The sequence below is a fragment of the Euprymna scolopes genome, chromosome 24, assembly GCF_053919585.1.
Source record: "Euprymna scolopes isolate OS-2025 chromosome 24, ASM5391958v1, whole genome shotgun sequence".
In the NCBI taxonomy this organism is placed as follows: domain Eukaryota; kingdom Metazoa; phylum Mollusca; class Cephalopoda; order Sepiida; family Sepiolidae; genus Euprymna; species Euprymna scolopes.
The window spans coordinates 9762706-9780902 of NC_136505.1; the positions used below are offsets into that span (position 1 = coordinate 9762706).

The window sequence follows — 18197 nt, forward strand, 5'->3', positions numbered from 1 at the left end:
ATCTGGCATCAATTGAAATGAATGGCTCTCGTCTTCTGGAGGCCTCAAGTTTTGACAAGCTTCTGGGCTTGACCATTACTCCTGATCTTAAATGGAACACGTACATCAAATCTGTTGCCAAGGCCGCTGGGAAAATGGTGGGATCTTTCTATCGATCCGGTAAATATCTCACTGCTGATGCTATTCTCTATCTATATAAGAGCCAGGTACGTCCAAGGATGGAATACTGTTGCCACATCTGGGCAGGAGCTGCTAGAAAGGACTTGTCCTGCCTTGATAGAGTTCAAAATAGACTTCGTAGCCTCGTAGGAGATGTCCTTTTCTCCTCCTTGCAACCTCTATCTCACAGAAGAGATGTTGCGAGTTTGTCTCTGATGTATCGTTATTTTCATGGAAAGTGTTCGACTGAGCTTCAATCTATGGTCCCCCCTCGCCAAACTTTCACAAGAAACACTCGTCTAGCTGTAAACACTATCAATAATTCCCCCCACTCTTTATCTGTGCCTAAACCTAAACGTAGATTCCATGAACAAAGCTTCTTTCTTAGAACTGCACGCCTGTGGAATTGTCTTCCGTTTTCCTGCTTTCCGGCTGACTACAATATGGTTGTGTTCAAGTCTAAAGTAAATAAGTTCTTGATGAGCCGTTCCATATAAGTTATCAAATTTACCAAATTTTCATTACTAATGATTACTATATTGTCCAATTTCTACTGTACACTCTTTAACCCTTATCCTTGAGTGGCCTCTTGGCCTTGATAATGTGGTGATGCCTATGTAAAAAAAAAAAAAAAAAAAATTTATAGGAGTATAGATATATGTAGCATTTATCTCCCTTGTTTAAAAGTAGATTAGAATTAAGCCCCTTGATTGATAGTTTTTTTGTTGGTGTTTGTTTATTTTATCTTGGTGTCTATTAATTTAGTGTCTGATAGGTATCCGAGTTCATACATGAAAATCCGTGTGCTTTTCTGAGACCACATCACTCTGAAAAACACATTTAGTATCAGCAGAGGTAAAAATAACTTTTCAAACTCCCATTTTAAAGAAAAACATTTTACGAAAACATCTGAAGAGAGCACACACCCTAAGCTCGAAACGCGTTATAAAAATATTTTAACTAAAAATATGATGAAAACCTTTAAAAAACCCACAATTGTTGATGGCTACACTCTTTTAAATATATATATATATATATATATATATATATATATATATATATATATATATATATACACACATGTTTGTGTTGGGATGATTAATTAGAATCAGAATCTGGAATCGGAAGATTTGGGGGTATTGGAATTGGTATCGGAATTGGAAAAATTGATGCCTATTTTCCGATGCCAAAACAATTCTTTTAATTGTCTTTTTTATTTGATTTTTTTTTAAACCAAAATCTTCCATTGCTGGTAATAATGATAAAATAATAAATATTTATTGATTTTAAATTACCAGTAAAGCTAAAATCGATAGATCATCCTCAACAAGTATGTTTTTACATTTACAAAAATATCTGCATATTTAACATGTGTTTTTACGAAAATCGGGGAAAATAACAATTCTATAGTTAAATATTTAGAGATTTAAAAGAATCGGAATCGGTAATTGTATCGGAATCGAGAATTTAGCATGGAATCTGTAATTCTATCAGAACCGGGAAAATATTGGAATCGTCCCATTGTGTGTGTGTATTGAAATTTCTGAATTTTTTGGATGAGTGGATTATTCATAGTTTTTATATTCTTCAGACTACTGTTCACACCTTCGGTGGTATTTTCACATTAAGTTACGCACGTCTGGAGGCTGAAGGTTCAATCCGCAGAGTGGACGACACTCAAAATCCAGATGTGAATTACTTAGGACTTCTACCCAGTCATGACTGATAAAATGAGAGCACGCTACTCCCATAGATTAAATAAAGAGTTCTATTTGAAATTCCTTGCAGATTCCCGAGTTAGACAGAAAGATTCTCGAGTTTGATAGAAGATTCTCGTGTTTGACAGAAAGATTCTCGAGTTTGACAGAAAGATTCTGGAGTTTGACAAGGGTAAATGTGTAGTTTAGTGACGTAAATTATTTGACAAATAAAAAATTATAAAAACTATTTATTTTTTTTATATAAAACACATGATTAAACCCAAAGGCTGAAATAAAACCAGAAAAAAAATTAATTTTTAGTATTCGAGGCCGCCGTATTGCTTTTAAAATTTGCTTTTCTAAGGTTTGACAGATTGGCCTTTTTTAAGGCCAAATTTGACCTTTTTTACACTCTTTCATTACAAAAAAAAAAAAAAATATGCCAGCCAAAAACATGAGTCCATGAAAGATCGTAAACAAAAAAAGGCCAAATTTGGCCTTAAAAAAGTCAAACCTGTCAAACCTTAGTGACGATTGGGAATTCAAAGCAAACTTTAAGAAAAATCACATGATAATGAAACTACAACACTCGCTTACAACATTACTAATAAATGTTTCTCAACAAGAAAAAAAACAAACAAAATTAAAACTAAAATATAATATAATATTTTGTTTTTATTTATATTAATCATTTAAATTTTAATTTTAGGAGAAAAATATTAATAGAAAATATTGGAAATAAATCAGATTGTTTTGCGTATGTAACCTCGGCAATATCGTAAGCGGCCACGTGATTCAAACATGTTTATGTTTTTTCGACAGATGCCGCCTCCGAAATATTAGGATACGGAAAGAAAAATTCTTTGAAACGTATTTTATTTTTTTTCATTGACTTGTGATTTATTTATTCAATCATGGGTGAAAGACCCCATTCTCCACTCTCGGTGTCTTGTGTTCGCGCACTTAACGATAAATTATACGAAAAAAGGAAAGTAGCAGCTCAAGAAATAGACAAGTAAGTCCAATTCGCCCCTCTTCCGTAATAATAATAATAATAATAATAATATTTTACTTTATTGTGAGGATTTTTGAGATCCCCTCTCCTAAATTAAAGGCAACATTACTTTGTTTTAATTTATAAGGAAGATTTTTGGAGAAAAACACGAAGTAGCACTTGTGCCCCCTCGACGTACTCGTAAATACCTCGGCAAAATCGCACCCCTTCACTGTTGAAGTCCCTTAATGCTGGAACGCTGTCTACTCTAATAGTTTCTTCCCTCTGACGGTTAGATTTTGGAATTCCCTCCCTGCGCCCTGCTTCCCTAACTACTTACATGCAAAAGTTCAAATATAATGTGGACAGATATTTCGCTACTTAACTCCCTACAATTCCCTGTTAGATACGATCCCAAATAATATCCCGTTACGTTCCAAGTGACAACATGCTTTGTTTGGGGGTCAAAAAGAGTAAGAGTATTGGTATTACTCGTAAGAAATAGGTGCCAGGAGATTTCAGTGCATAGGAATGTCAGTTCCAGATATTTCGAGTCGGTCTCAGAAATTGACGAAGTAGTTTACGATTTGAAAACTGCAAAAAAAAAAAAAAAAAAAAAAAAAACGGTTCTTATTCAAATTGGCACTTATGGCAGCATTTAAAATTAAAGAAAATACAGTGTTATGGTGTACACGCACTCATTACAGAACGACTATATCATATTCCTAAAATTACGTAAATCGATCAAATATGTAAAACTAAGAAAATCAAAGTTTACGATTTTACCGATTTTACTACTAAACTGCATTGAACGTAAGGCTGATTTTTCACCTCGACACTTTTATTTAAATTACCCCCCCTTTTTTTTTTTTGGTTCTTAATCAGATTGGCACTTATGGCGGCAATCAAAAGTAAAGAAAATACAGAAAAGTCTGCTGTACGTACCAGTCACGAAACGAAGATAAAATATTTAAAAAAATAAAATTAATTTGATCAAGTATTTAAATTAAAAATTTTTTTTTTTTTTTTTTTTTATTATTCAAGAAAATCAAATTTTACTCCGTATCCATGAAGGGGAAAATAATAGCGGCGATGGTAAAATCAAGGACAGACAACCGATTTTCATTTCAATTTTTGGCGAACTTGAACGACTGAAAAAATTGCAAAACCGAAAGCCGTTCTTAACATGGGGAGGTTGGGGTGTTTATTCCAAAACCGTTCTTGGGGTGGGGGATTTATTCTCGTTCAGATCCGCTCAATTTTTTGGCGTACGTTTAGGAAATTGGCCCTCACCTCCAAATTCCACAGTTTACCCCCCCCGATGTAATTGTAATTTAATATTATCATCCTAACTTTTTTACCATTTAAAAGAAGCTTCAAATAAACTGCTAATATTTAAAAAAAATATTTTTTTACAGCATACAAAAATAATGAAAATGATAGACAAAAATCGTGTTTACATTATCGACGCTTTAAAACAGTGTTCCTATGTAGTGACGTTTTTGGAGCCGTAAACACACCCATGTTTTTAAATTCTATCAAAAATCAAATAGCAGTCATATCTTCTTGAAATTTTCGATATTTATTCATTATTAAATAAACTTACATAATAAAAGTAGGTTTCATTAAATATATTAGAGGAAATAATTTTTATTTTAGGTGTTCTACCCCCCCCCCCCATATTTCATGTTACGAAAACTAAACAAAATAAATGTAGGTCGATAAAAATTTCAGCATTTTTTAAAGCTGAAAAGATCAAATAAAAAATAGTTATTTTTATATAAATATAATTATTTATTTCACTTACCTTAAAGTTGTAAATAAAATTGGACATAAAATCAATATTATTATATTAAAAAAAAAAAAAAAAATTTCTTGATAATTTTTTTTCTCGGTAATATAATTATTTGAATTACAACAAAAAAAAAAAAAACAGAATTCTAAAAAATAATTATCTTTAAAAAGCCTTAAATTATATTAAATTCAAATATTTTGCGATATGAAGTTTAAACAGATTTTTTTATATAACAGGTTTCCAATAATAAAAAAATATATTCATATAATAAAATATGACTCTTGAGATAATAAAAATTGCAAATTCAAAATTGGCCTTAAAAAACTTCGTTTTGATTTTATTATTTAAATTGATAGAGGGTAACCTTTATTTATTTATTTTTTTATGCCTTTTTTCAAAAACGTATGGAGGCCTGTAAGCAATATTATCTTTAGATACATACTCTATGGCAGACTGGGATCGGTTCTGTACATTTATATTTGATCTACCTCTGCAGTCCATGTTTAAAAAGGATGTGTCCTCTATAGTATCAGACCTGACCGAATGGTTAATTGTAGGCATAGACCTATTCATACCATCCAAAAAATTCCAACAAAAACCTAATAGCAAGCCATAGGTCTACCCAGAATGTGCTGCTGCCATCGCGCACAGAAATCACTTTTTCCATAGTTACCAATGTAACTGAGACAAAAGCTGCTTCCAGGACTGCCAGCAACCACTAAAAGGGTAATAAAAAATGCAAGAGAGCTGTTAAATCCAAAGTAGCTGAGCAGCAGCTTGGTTCCCACCAGTTTTAGCAAATAGTAAACAGAAGCATGCGTTCTATCCCAACCATCACCAATGGATCTGAGGTCATCTCGTCAGCATCAGACAAGGCCAAACTGAAATGGAACACATACATCAAGTCTGTTGCCAAGGTCGCTGGAAAAATGGTAGGATCATTCTACCGCTCCAGAAGATATCTGACTGCTGATGCAATTCTCTATCTATATAAAAGTCAAGTACATCCAAGGATGGAGTACTGCTGCCACATCTGGGCAGGAGCTGCTAAAAACAGCCTATCCTGCCTTGACAGAGTACAAAATAAACTTTGTGGCTTAGTGGGGGATGCCCTTTTCTCTTCCCTGCAACCTCTCTCCCACAGAAGTGACGTTGCGAGCCTATCTTTGTTTTATCTTTATTTCCATGGCAAGTGCTTGTCTGAGCTCCAATCTCTGGTCTCACCAATCTTTCATGAAAAACATCCGTCTAGCTGAAACCACTGTCAATAATTTTCCCCATTCTTTATCTGTGCCTAAATCAAAACGTAGATTCCATGAAAAAGCTTCTTTCTTAGAAGTGCATGACTGTGGAACTCTATTCCGTTTGCCTGTTTCCCACCTGACTACATATTGGATGTCTTCAAGTCCAACATAAACAAATTCCTGATAAACTGCCCCCTTAAGTAATTCAATTTATCAAATCTCCATTACTAACGATTACTACGATATTATCCCGTTGATTACTTTACATGCAATAACCCTTATCCCCGCATGGCTTCCGAGCCTTGATAAGTGGTGTGACTACTTTGTAAAAAAACAAAAAAAAAAGCATAAGTGTCATTAAAAGACGTTAAAATTAATTTTATCTCTCATCTGTGTAGTTTGTTAATAAAAATTTATTTATTTTACAAAAGGTAAGTCGTAAGTCTTGTATTGTTTTTTATACATAGCAAAAATAAATCGTTACTTCCATTAACCATTATAACGCAAATGCCCATCCATAGAAATTGACACACACACGAAATGATGATGTTGCTGTTAATGCGTACAATGCTGACGTTTTGCACAAAGCCGTGGAGATACCTAGATTATAAACTTAACTTTCAGATGAAAAAAAAAAAATCTTATCGTCAGGGAAATCTGAAAGTATCCTATATACAAGGCCACCATTCGCCCATGTATGGAGTATTGTTGTCACATTTGGGCTGGTGCATCTGCTACTGGTCACTCGCTCCTAGACAGAGTTCAAAAAGAGTTGCCAATCTTATAGGTCCTGAACTGTCATCTAAGCTTTGGCCTCTGTTCCATCGATGAAATAAAGCGTCTCTCTACCTGTTCTACAAGTATTTTAATGGTGGATGTTCCGACGAACTACAAGCCCTCGACGGAAATACCCCTCCAACAAACTCAGCAAGCAGCAAAATCCCACCCCTACACAGTAGTGATCCCCAGATGTAAGAAAGTCTTCTACGGTAATAGTTTCTTCCCCAGAACTGTTAGACTTCGGAATTCTTTTTCGGATTCCTGCTTTCCCAACTGTACTGACATGCAGAAGTTCAAGTGTAATGTGAATAGACATCTTGCTGCTCAACTCCCTACAAAGTATCCCTGCAACTACTGTCCCCTACATCAAAGTGGCACTGTGCCTTGTTTGGGTGAAAATAGAATAAAAAATACATACATATATATATATATATATATATATACATATATATATATATATACTTATGCATACATAAATATATATAATAGAAAGAGGTTTGTGTTTACTATAATCTTTTTTCGCAAATATTACGCAAGTATAAATCATGTAGAATATCTGCATGAATATAATTACACGTAATAGTTAACTAAAGATGATCATCCCATAAGAAAACCAAAAAAACTAATAGGGAATTATAGGCACCTCCAAAATTCACCACAGAATTAACCCCCACCTCATATGTAACATGATGTAACTTTATTATAAGTTAATATTATCAATATAACTTTTGTACCATTTAAAAGAAGGGCAAAATAAACAATAAATAATTCAAAAAATAATGAAATTGCAAGACAAAAATCTTGTTTACATAATTGACGCTTTAAAATAACATTCCCATGTAGTAAGCATTCTGAAGATGAAAACATACCCGTGTTTAATAAATCTAGCAAAAATCAACTAATGATCAGATTTTCATGAAATTTTCGATACTTATCCATTTTAGAATGAAATCTATATATATAAAAGCGAAAATGTATGTATGTGTGTTCGCTTTTTCTGTATGTCAACAAAAGGCTTTTTTCAGAGAAGCGGTCGGTCGCTTCACAACATTTTAAAACTTTTTATATCACATATAAATCGTAATATCTCACAGTTAACAACGAAGCTCACCTGTCTATTTAATTTGCTTGATTTCGGGAAGATAAATATTCAACAGTTGTCGCTCGCCGCATGTGGGTTAGTCTTTTTCCTATAACATCTTGGGGGGAAAAAAAAGCGTTCAGCAGTAAATGAAAGTACTATCAATCAAACTTGACCTCATTAACTCATTACAACGGGCACCTGCTAAATCCAAGTAATTAAATAAATTCAAACGTGTTTCCGTTAGCATGTCGCGGTGGGGCAATGGTTAACGTCGCACGTTTTTTTTTTTTCACACTTTAATTTACAACTTTGCCTCAACGGTTTGAGTTCGATCCTCATACTTACTTTTTTTTTTTTAACCCCCCACCCCCGGAGTTTCCACACACACCTCCAAACACCTGGGCAACGCCGGGTACCCCTTGCTAGTCTATAATATAAATCTCACCTGTCTGTTTAAATGTATGTATGTTTGTATGTCTCGCAAAAACTTTTGACAGAGGCAACAGATTTTCATGACATCGGTATCATCTTGAAACTCGACCCTTTGGACAACAAATATCGGAAAATTGGCTAAACACATTAATTCCTTCACTCTCAACTGGGCACTTTTCTACCGGGATGGGTCGCTTTTTTTTCGCAGATATTTTCAATTATCTAACCTTAATTTAAACCTACGTCACTTCCGGTTTGGCGATGGGTGCAACAGCTAACGCGTTACGTTTTCTTTTTTTTTTTTTTTGCACTTTCTTCACTTTCTTTTCTGCCTTCCCGTCATGGGGTCGAGACTGCCTGTCTAATACAACTGTTTTTTTTTTTTGTTGGTCAACACACACCTACAAACACCCGGGCAATGCCGGGCACCCAGGCTAGTTACATATAAAATACAGTTTCCATAAAATATATGAGGGGAAATATTTTTTTTTCAGTGCATGTTCCCCTCCTCCCCATATTCATTTTCATCGAAATTTGAACAAAATATATTGATCAAAATTAATTAAAAAATTGATATAAATTGAATTTTTTTTTTTTAAATACCTTTTTTTCTAATCAATATATACTATTATCAATGAAATTGCTCAAAAAAAGAAACTTCCTAAAAATTAATTAATTTTTAAAAGATTAAAATGTTTAAAATTCAATTATTTCAAAATGTTCCGTTACAACATAGATTTTTAATTAATTGTTTAAATTTTTTAAAAATAATTTATAATAAGTTATAATATAAACATGACTTTTGCCAGCTATTTTATCACCAGATGAAAACCGATTGAAAAATATTATTGCACAAATAAGCATTTTGTAAACCACTACCATATCTAGTTTGTATGTTTTTACTAAATAAAAGTATGGAAACCTGTAATTAACCAAATTAACAGTTTAGTAAAACTGTATTTCATATTTAATATACAAATGTTTATAATATTAACCGTTAAACTGTGTAAATCTTAAAACCTAACAAAATTATAACAAAGATTAATTATTAATTGCAGTTTGAAAAAGATAACAAAGGTTTTAAAAAATCAGTAAGTCGCTTCCGCTTTTCCATACTTTGTATAGTTAACACAAGTCTGACGTAACGGGATCATGTGCTCCATTCTTGACAATTGTTTGGCAGACCCTAGGGAATTAATTAAAATAAATGTTTAAAAGAATATGCAAATTAGCTAGATCTTTTGCAGATGAATGCAATTCCACAACCCATTTATAACAAAGTTGTATTTTCTTTTTAAATAAATAGAAAAAAGGTTTGCCTTTTTTCTTCTTGGCCTTTGGGCCAAAATCTTTTTTCTGTTATCAAAGTGTAGTATCTGTTCTGGTAGATACTGCAATCAAAGTTATATGTGGGGGCAACCCCACATATAAGACATTACTCTTGAGCAATCAGTTTTGGTCAATGTAGGGGAAACCCTTCATACCAATTATCACTATCAAGTTCCCTCTCGGGGGAGCTGGTCGCCTTCCTCTTACTCTCCACTAAGAGAAGGGTATAAAGTTGTAGCACTCCTTCTGAAGCCAAGCCTGGGTCTCCTTGGACTTGTGGACTGGCACAGAGTCCTGCTGCCACACCCAGGGTCTGACAGTGACCACCTGATTGCAACAAGGAATCCCCACACTCTTCAGCACAGCAGGTACACTTTGGTGTTGACTTTCAAACCAATTTTGAAGATGTTAGCCCTCATTTGAAGCCACACCAAAAACCATAACCATAGCTGGAAACTTCATTGAGCTTTGCCCTCAAGCGTTGAACCCTCTGGATTTGCATTTTGAATGTGCTTGCAATGGTCCTGTTGTTATAACTTGAACCAGTAAAGAGTATGAGTTGTACAGTGGTGCATCTCCGATCTCGCTCATTGAACATTGTGTCACTTTCAGACATTATAGAAGGCTCCTATCGCTCTTGGGATTTGCACACAACTGGCCAACTAGTAGATGGTCTGCAGCAAAAAAAGAAAACCGGTTTTCATCAAACGGAAATGGAATCATGTCTTTTTAGGGCGACAATTTTATCGTTCCACTCTGTACTTAAAATCCCATTGTTAACATGGGGAGAGGATGGATGTTTTGTTATTGTTCTATACTTTCACCTAATAATTTAATAAACAACACCATATACAGCAGCAATAACTCATCTTATTATTTGGCTTTTGTACAGATAGAGGATTGCGTCAGGATTGAGATACATTCTGGAGCAGTAGAATGATCCAACCATTTGCTAATTAATAAATCTGAATAAATAAAACTTCTGGGAGATTTAAAAGAAAAGCTTTTATTCTGGTGTGAGCATTTACTGATATATATATATATATTGTGATACATTTATGAAAATGTATAATAAATTATTTTATTGATTTTTAGCCGAGAGCAGATATATTTTCACTATATTTTATTTACTGTATCATTTTTGCGGCAAAAAGATCCATTCTCGCCTGCTTGTTCACATTTTGTAAACAAAACAGAAAAAAGGGGAGGAGGAGGCCTGCGAGCAAGAGGAAAAGGAAGAGACAGAGATACTGTGGACGAAGGGTGGAAGAAGAAAGAGAAAAGAAAGCTCATAGACGAGAAAGAGAGGAGAGAGAAAAGATAGAGAAATAAACCGTATAGAGAGAGAGATAGGCCGTATATATAGAGAGATAAACTGTATAGAGAAAGAGAGATATAGATTGTATAGTGAGAGAAGGGGCCTGAAAAAAGTTGTCAACAGTCAGTGGAGCTTTGTGCTTCAAAGCGACAAGATGTAAGTCAGCGAAGGTCGGGGTGGCGAAGCCAGCGAAAGGCGACGACAGCGCGGCAGCAGCGTCAAATATCAACGACACCAGCCGACGTTGGCGGCAACGGTAAAAATCTGTTTTGATCAGCAGTCAAAGTTAGAATATTGACTGAAGAAAAGAATGAACCCAGCAAAGGAAGGGTCAAAGGAGCAGTGAAATATTTACTATAAATCAAGAGCTTCGATGAGCTTCAGAAACAAATACTTGCAGCAATTAACACACACGCGTGTAATGAAACGTAAACAATCCAAACTAACCTGCGCGCACGTAATCAAATGTAAACAATTTACAGGAAAAAAATATATATAAAAGAAAAGAGACGAAAGAAGGGACACATTTCAAAGGACATTTAGTGAGTTTTTAAACTAAAACGTCACTCTTCCATCTCTCTTATTCTAGAACCTGTATCTAATTGAGCAGACGATTTCTTGCTTTTATTGTGAACATTGACTGTTGATGATATATTTTTCTCTCGGTAGAATTTGAATCATTAAATCATTTCATTTAGTTAGACATATTTAATTTTCTTTTCTTGAATTAAATTTTATTTATTTTTTTTATATAAATAAAAATTTGTTAATTTTTTGACGATACTTGTCCTCGTTATTTCTCATGTGATTTCGTTGTCCAGTATATTTCACTTTATTATTGTCTTCGAGACGGTTATCCCATTCCCATAACAACGCATTATCAAGGAACCTGGGAAACTTTATTTTTTTTATATAGTTCGTTACGTCACCCATCTCTACTGTCCCCAGTATGGCTGGGATACGTAACAATATATATATATATATATATATATATATATATATATATTTTTTTTTTATCCTGAATAAAACCATAATTCTATTTCACTTTAGAGCACTTTATTTAAAAAAAGAAAAAATTTCTCTGACCGAAATATTTGTTTATATGTGACACAATCTGACAAAATTTAAAAAAGAAAAAAAACAAAACTCTGTTCAGAGTTCACATATTAATTACTATTTAAAAAATGTTTTTCAATTTTTTTTTTTGTTTTTTCAATTTCAGTTCTTCAGATCAGTGTTTTAGAAACACAAAAGAACCATAATACTTGAGTTTTGCCTTAAAAAAGTGTGTTTTTTTAAGCAAAACAGTGTTTGTGTAGATTGGTGAATGTTGAAATTAGTATGACTTTCAGAAATTACAAAAAAAATGATTGAATAGAAAAATAATTACAAGTAAAATGAAATTTATCGAATTATCCAATTATATAGTATGGAAGAGTTGTGCAACCAATTCAGTATGACAAACATTTCATCAGATTTTTGTTAAATTTTCAAAATGTGTTGCAGACATTAAAAAAAACAAAACAATTCCATGTTCTTAAAATTACGAACTTATATGCTCGTAGTTGCATTCTGAACTTCTATAAAAATAGTGACTATATTTTTTGGTCGAATTTTCATTTCAATGTTTCATGTGTGCAATGAAAATTGCTAAATAACTTAGTTCTATAGTGTTTTCTTTAACACGGTTAAAGTAAAAAGGGCGACACTTATCATTTCACCCTGTATTGACGGTACATTTAAAATGACGTTCTAACAATTTAAAAATCACTTTTGAACTTCCTACGGCCACAAAGAAATCAGTGATTGTCATTTTTTTTTTTTTTTTTTTTTTTAAATATATAAAGAAGGCCAACATGTCTATCGTTATTTTTATGGTAGAGGGTCAAACATTCGCAACAAAATCTTTTCTGTCATGGTTATCATTGCATCATTCACCCTGGATCGGTTGGGCCAGTTCTTTCCAACAAGTTCAATATGTCTCAAACCCTGACTGACTAGGTACTGCAAGTCAAAGCTACTTCTATTATGTGTGAGCCGTTTGCGGTTCCAGTGACGGAACCTGTAAAGAATCGGTTCAGAATCCTGCTTCACCACGCTGAGCCAGATTTTGCTTTAGCCACTATAACGTTTCTTCCAGCTTGGTGGTGCTGGTTCAATGACTTCCCGGATAAAGTCACCTGAGTGTTGATGAAAGGTATGGCCAAACTAAAAAAGGCATCTAATTACAACTGCTGTCAATAGATTCCCTTTCTCTCTCTACTTAAAATTAAATGAAATTCAATTCTTTCCTTGAAGTACCTGTCTGTAGAACAAAATACCATGTGACTGCTTCACAGCTCACTATAACATGGTAATTTCAAGTCAAATAAATTCTTCTTGAGCCAATCTCTGAAATAATTAAATTCTGCCCAATCACCTTCATCATCATTAACAATCATCACCATGTTGTTGTATTGTCTACTTGACACTCATGTAATCCTTTTACTCGAGTGGCCGTTGGGCCCTGATAAGTGGCGACACTTCAGTAAAAAAAAATGTCTAACACAATATTTATGTCTACTCTGAAAAATTTAAATGTAGCAGAACGTTACTAGTGTTAACCTAGGAAAGAGTATCAAAGAGTACCAGGCATATGTTTGCAGTGTGATGATGTATCAAAGTGGAATCTGGCTGATGAGGGTTGAGGATATTTGTTGCATGGAATGAAATGATATGAGAATGATATGATGGACATGTAATGAGAGTTGTAAAGACAGGCTTTGATATGATCACATCAGAGGAGTATTAAATCTGGACAGTATAGGGAGATGTGTGCAGGAGAGTAGACTTTGATGGTATGGCTATGTTGAAATATTGGATTAGATGAAAGTTCTTTCATGAGTAAGTGTAGAACATTTTAGATAGCAGGTCGTGAACGGGATAAATGGTAGGGACTTTAGATTAAGGTGTTGGTGAGTAACTGTGGTTGGGCATGATCGATCCGATAGCAATGTAAGATGCAGTAGAGGTAGGCATGGTCAAAAACTTCCAATTTTGGCCAATGAAATGTCCCACAGCCATAGAGGAGGATCAACCAGATATGCCTCTTTGTTGGTATTAAGATCTACTGACGTACCCATAAAGACCACTAAAGATATACAAAGGTGGATCGAGAAGCCCCAACTCAATGATTGGTCTCCGATTGACCCGTCAGCTTATGTACTTCCATTTTTTTACCTATTATCTGTGTCAAAAAGAAAGAAAAAGAGAACTCTTGACTCGTCAACATGTACCCAACAGCAATACTGATACAGACTCTAGCAATAATGTTGACACTGACTTAAACAGTAATGTCAATACGAACTCTAATACTAGCTTCGACCAGTAACGCCAATATGGATTCAAACAATCTTAGTATAGACTCGACTAGTAATACCAATACAAACCCGAATGATAACGTTGACACAGATTAAGAACGATCTACAAAGTCACTGACATATCAATCCAGTGTCGTTCTTATGTTGTTCCTGGGCAAGTGCATTCTTGTACCTCAAGGGTGTCCAGCGAGATCATGCACACACCATTCTTGCGTGCTTCCACGCATACCTGTCACGTGATCAAATTATTTCCGTCATGATCCAAATCTGATTATTTTTTATTGATTTACTAGCTAGTGAAAATCTGTGTGTGTGTGTGTGTGTGTGTGTGAGGACCCTTCTCAACCTATATACTCATCTGTCTTATGAATCATATTACGCAGATTCAATATGCTTCCTTCACTTCAATATGAGATCAAATTTATGCTCTAAGTTTCTGTTGCCTTTCATAATTGCTGCCACCTCTTAAGAATATCAGTTATCAAATTGAAGTCCTTTCACATGATTAAAACAACAGAAAACTTTCCATCTCCTGTTGACCGAGTTTTATCATACTCTTCTCATTTACCTCAACCTCATCCCTTTTGAAATAAACTGTAATTGTCACGTCTTCTATATATATATAAAAGCGAAAATGTGTGTATGTATGTATGTTCACTTTTTGTGTATGTCCGAGAAAGGCTTTTTTTCCGAGAAGCGATCGGTCGACTCACTTCTTCTTAAAACTTTTCATATCACGTCTAAATCATAATATCTACAAGTTAACAATGGGGGTCGCCTGTCTATTTAATTTGCTCGACTTTGAAAAGATAAATATTCAACATTTTTCGATCGCCGCATGTGCATTAAGCTTTTTCGTATAATAAAAGCGAAACTAATTCTGGTGGCATTTTTCCAGAAACGTCCAAAAGCAATCAACTTTGATCAATGTGGAGTTTCTTCTTATATCAGACAATTGCTATTCAATTTGGACAATCCCCTTTTTATGGGGAGCTGGTTTTCCCCACAACATTTTGGGGAAACAAAAAAAAAAAAAAAAATCCTGCCCCGCAGTAAATAAAATACTGCCCCGCAGTCAAAGTTGACCTTATTAAGTACGGGCACTTGCCAAGTTTTAATACTTAAATAAATTCAAACATGTTTTCGTTACTATTTTGTGGTGGCCCAGTGGTTAACGTCGTATGTTTTTTTTTTTTCACTTTAATTTCCAACTTTGACTGAAGGGTTCGGGTTCGATCCTTTATACTTACCTATCAAAACTTTTTTTTATTTTACACAAACACCCGGGTGTTTTTATTTACCCAAAACCACACATACCTCCAAACACCCGGACAACGCCGGGTTCCCCCCGCTAGTCTATAATATAAATCTCAAATGTCGATTTATGTGTGTGTATGTGTGAATGTATGTATGTTTGTATGTCTCGCTAAAACTTTTGTCAGCCGCATTGGACAGGATTGAGACAGGTACCGTCTGAAAGAGCGATCCCTCGGTTGAATAATATGTGAGAATTAGAAAAAAAGGTCAATTATTTTGTATAGAAATAAAGTTTTCAACGAAGAGAGGGTCAGTGAAATTATCTCTTTCTAAATGACTTTGAAATCTGCACGTCAAGCATTTTTTGAATTGGTTTAAATAAAAGAATTTCCAATATTATTTCGCAATCAGTCTTGTGGGCCAGTGGATTAGGTTGTTTTTTTTTTGTTTTTTTTACATAGGCATCACCACTTATCAAGGCCCAGGATCACTCGTGGATAAGGGTTAAGAGTGTACAGTAGTCAATTGGACAATATAGTAATCGTTAGTAATGGAAATTCGGTAAATTTGTTAACTAAAGTGGAACGGCTTATCAAGAACTTGTTTACGTTGGACTTGAAGACAATCAGATTGTAGTCAGCTGGAAAGCAGGAAAATGGAAGACAGTTCCACAGGCATGCAGTTCTAAAAAAGAAGCTTTGTTTATGGAATCTACATTTAGGTTTAGGCACAGATAAAGAGTGGGGGGAATTAGTAATAGTGGTTTCAGCTAGACGAGTGTTTCTTGTGAAAGTTTGGCGAGGGGCGGGCCATAGAGTGAAGCTCAGTCGAGCGTTTGCCATGAAAATAACGATAAAGCAAACTCGCAACATCTCTTCTGTGAGATAGAGGTTGCAGGGAAGAGAAAAGGACATCTATAAGGCTACTAAGTCTATTTTGAACTCTATTAAGGCAGGACAAGTCCTTTCTAGCAGCTCCTGCCCAGATGTGGCAACAGTACTGCTACCTTGGACATACCTTGCTCTTATATAGATAGAGAATTGCATTAGCAATGAGATATCTTCTGGATCGATAGAAGGATCCCACCATGTTTTCAGTGGCCTTGGCAACATATTTGATGTATGTGTTCTATTTAAGATCAAGAGTAAAGGAGTTTGTCAAAACATGAGGCCTCCCCAAGACGAAAGCCATTCATTTCAATTGATGCCAGATGGGCATCAGAGCGTTGGTAAAGATAAAAGCTTGGTTTTAGATGCATTAAAAGTAATCAGCCCTCTTTCCCCATTGTGCTACGTGCTCAAGATCAGAAGAGAGAGAATCGGAGAGAACTTGGTTGTTTACGGTCTTAGATGTGCTACCATAGATGGTAGTGTCATCAGCATAAATGTCTATGAATGATGTAAGGATGTGATTTGGAAGATCATTAATGTAGATCCGGAATAGAGTTGGGCCCAGGATGGACCCCTGAGGGACTCTAGCATTAATACTGTGAGCTTCTGAGTTTTGCCCATCAACAACTACTCTTATGAACCTATCAGACAGAAATGATTTAATAATTGAAAAGACATTTCCAGCTATACCATAGCCCTGTAAGCTTTAGTTTTGATGTTCACGTACATGTAACCGTGGTGGACTTTTTTTTTTTACTGGGTTTTAATTTATATTAAACCAAAAACAATTTCCTTATTTCGATTTTTTTTTTTTATCAGAGGTTTAAAATTCTAATCCAATGACAATAAACAAAACCCTAACAAACTTTCTATCATTTTTTTTTTTTTTACTGTTTAAACATTTAAACTGGGTTAAAAGATTTTTATTTGGTATTTTTTAAAATTAAAACAAAACATTTTTCTTATTTCAAATAAGATGATGGCTAATATTTTTTCCTTTTAACACATTAAGTCAGAACTAAACATTTTTATAATGATTATTTCGGTTAAAACAAATTCTACTTTGTTGTTTTTTTAAACTGAATTATTTTCAGTTTGTTTTCGTTGCAACAGACTAACGAGAAATCTTTCCAGACTGAGACAGCATTAAAGAAGTTCGCTTAAGTACCCGATATCCGGAGAATAGCTTCTTATCTTTGTATCCTTCTCCTGTGGGGTGGGGTGGGGGTCACATACTTCTTTTTCTGGGCGATTACTTTTTCGTGTTTTTATCCGTTCTTTCCTTGCGATCTCTATGTACGTTTTAAATGTGTTATTTCGAAGGCCCGTAACGTCATTAGTGCGCTGTGGGTGAGATAACTAAAGTGTTTACTTTTTTTTTACCCCCTTTTCCTCTTTTGCATTACTGGTTTGAGCTTGGCTATTGCGGCTAATTTTTATTATTTTTTTTTTTGCGCTCGCGCTGGTACCCATGGATATTTATTTTTTTTTTAGGGGGTTGGTTGCCTGATACCCTTGCTATACCACCTCTCCACACCCAGGCAATGCTGCGTACCCATGGAAGTCTTCTATTATATAAGTCTCAAATGTCGTGTTTGTATGTCCGCTAAAAACTTTGCCAGCCGCATCAGACTGGGTTGAAATCGGTACCATTTGAAAGAAATTAGAAAAAAAAATTAATTCTGTGGTGATTAACTGGATCATTTCTTGCAAGGTGTGGGGGTCATTTTGCATGTTGCGGTTTTCGCAAGTCGCGCATGCATAGCAAACTGAAATATATTTAAAAACGTTATTTTGCAACATCATGACGTCATAAATAACTTTTTTCCCTTTTCCTCTTTCGCATTTCAGGTTCA

The 18197-nt window shown here is 34.6% G+C and overlaps 1 protein-coding gene across 2 annotated transcripts in view; it reads left to right on the forward strand.

Moving 5' to 3' along the window:
- The first annotated feature begins 2628 nt into the window (after positions 1 to 2628).
- Positions 2629 to 18197, forward strand: part of LOC145246583 (protein VAC14 homolog) — a 470245-nt gene continuing 454676 nt past the window's right edge. For both annotated transcript variants that reach the window (XM_080108197.1, XM_080108198.1), the window contains exon 1: positions 2629 to 2874. In XM_080108197.1, coding sequence (XP_079964323.1) covers positions 2774 to 2874 — 101 coding nt within the window. In that variant the 5' untranslated portion in view covers positions 2629 to 2773. The remainder of the gene's footprint in view (positions 2875 to 18197) is intronic.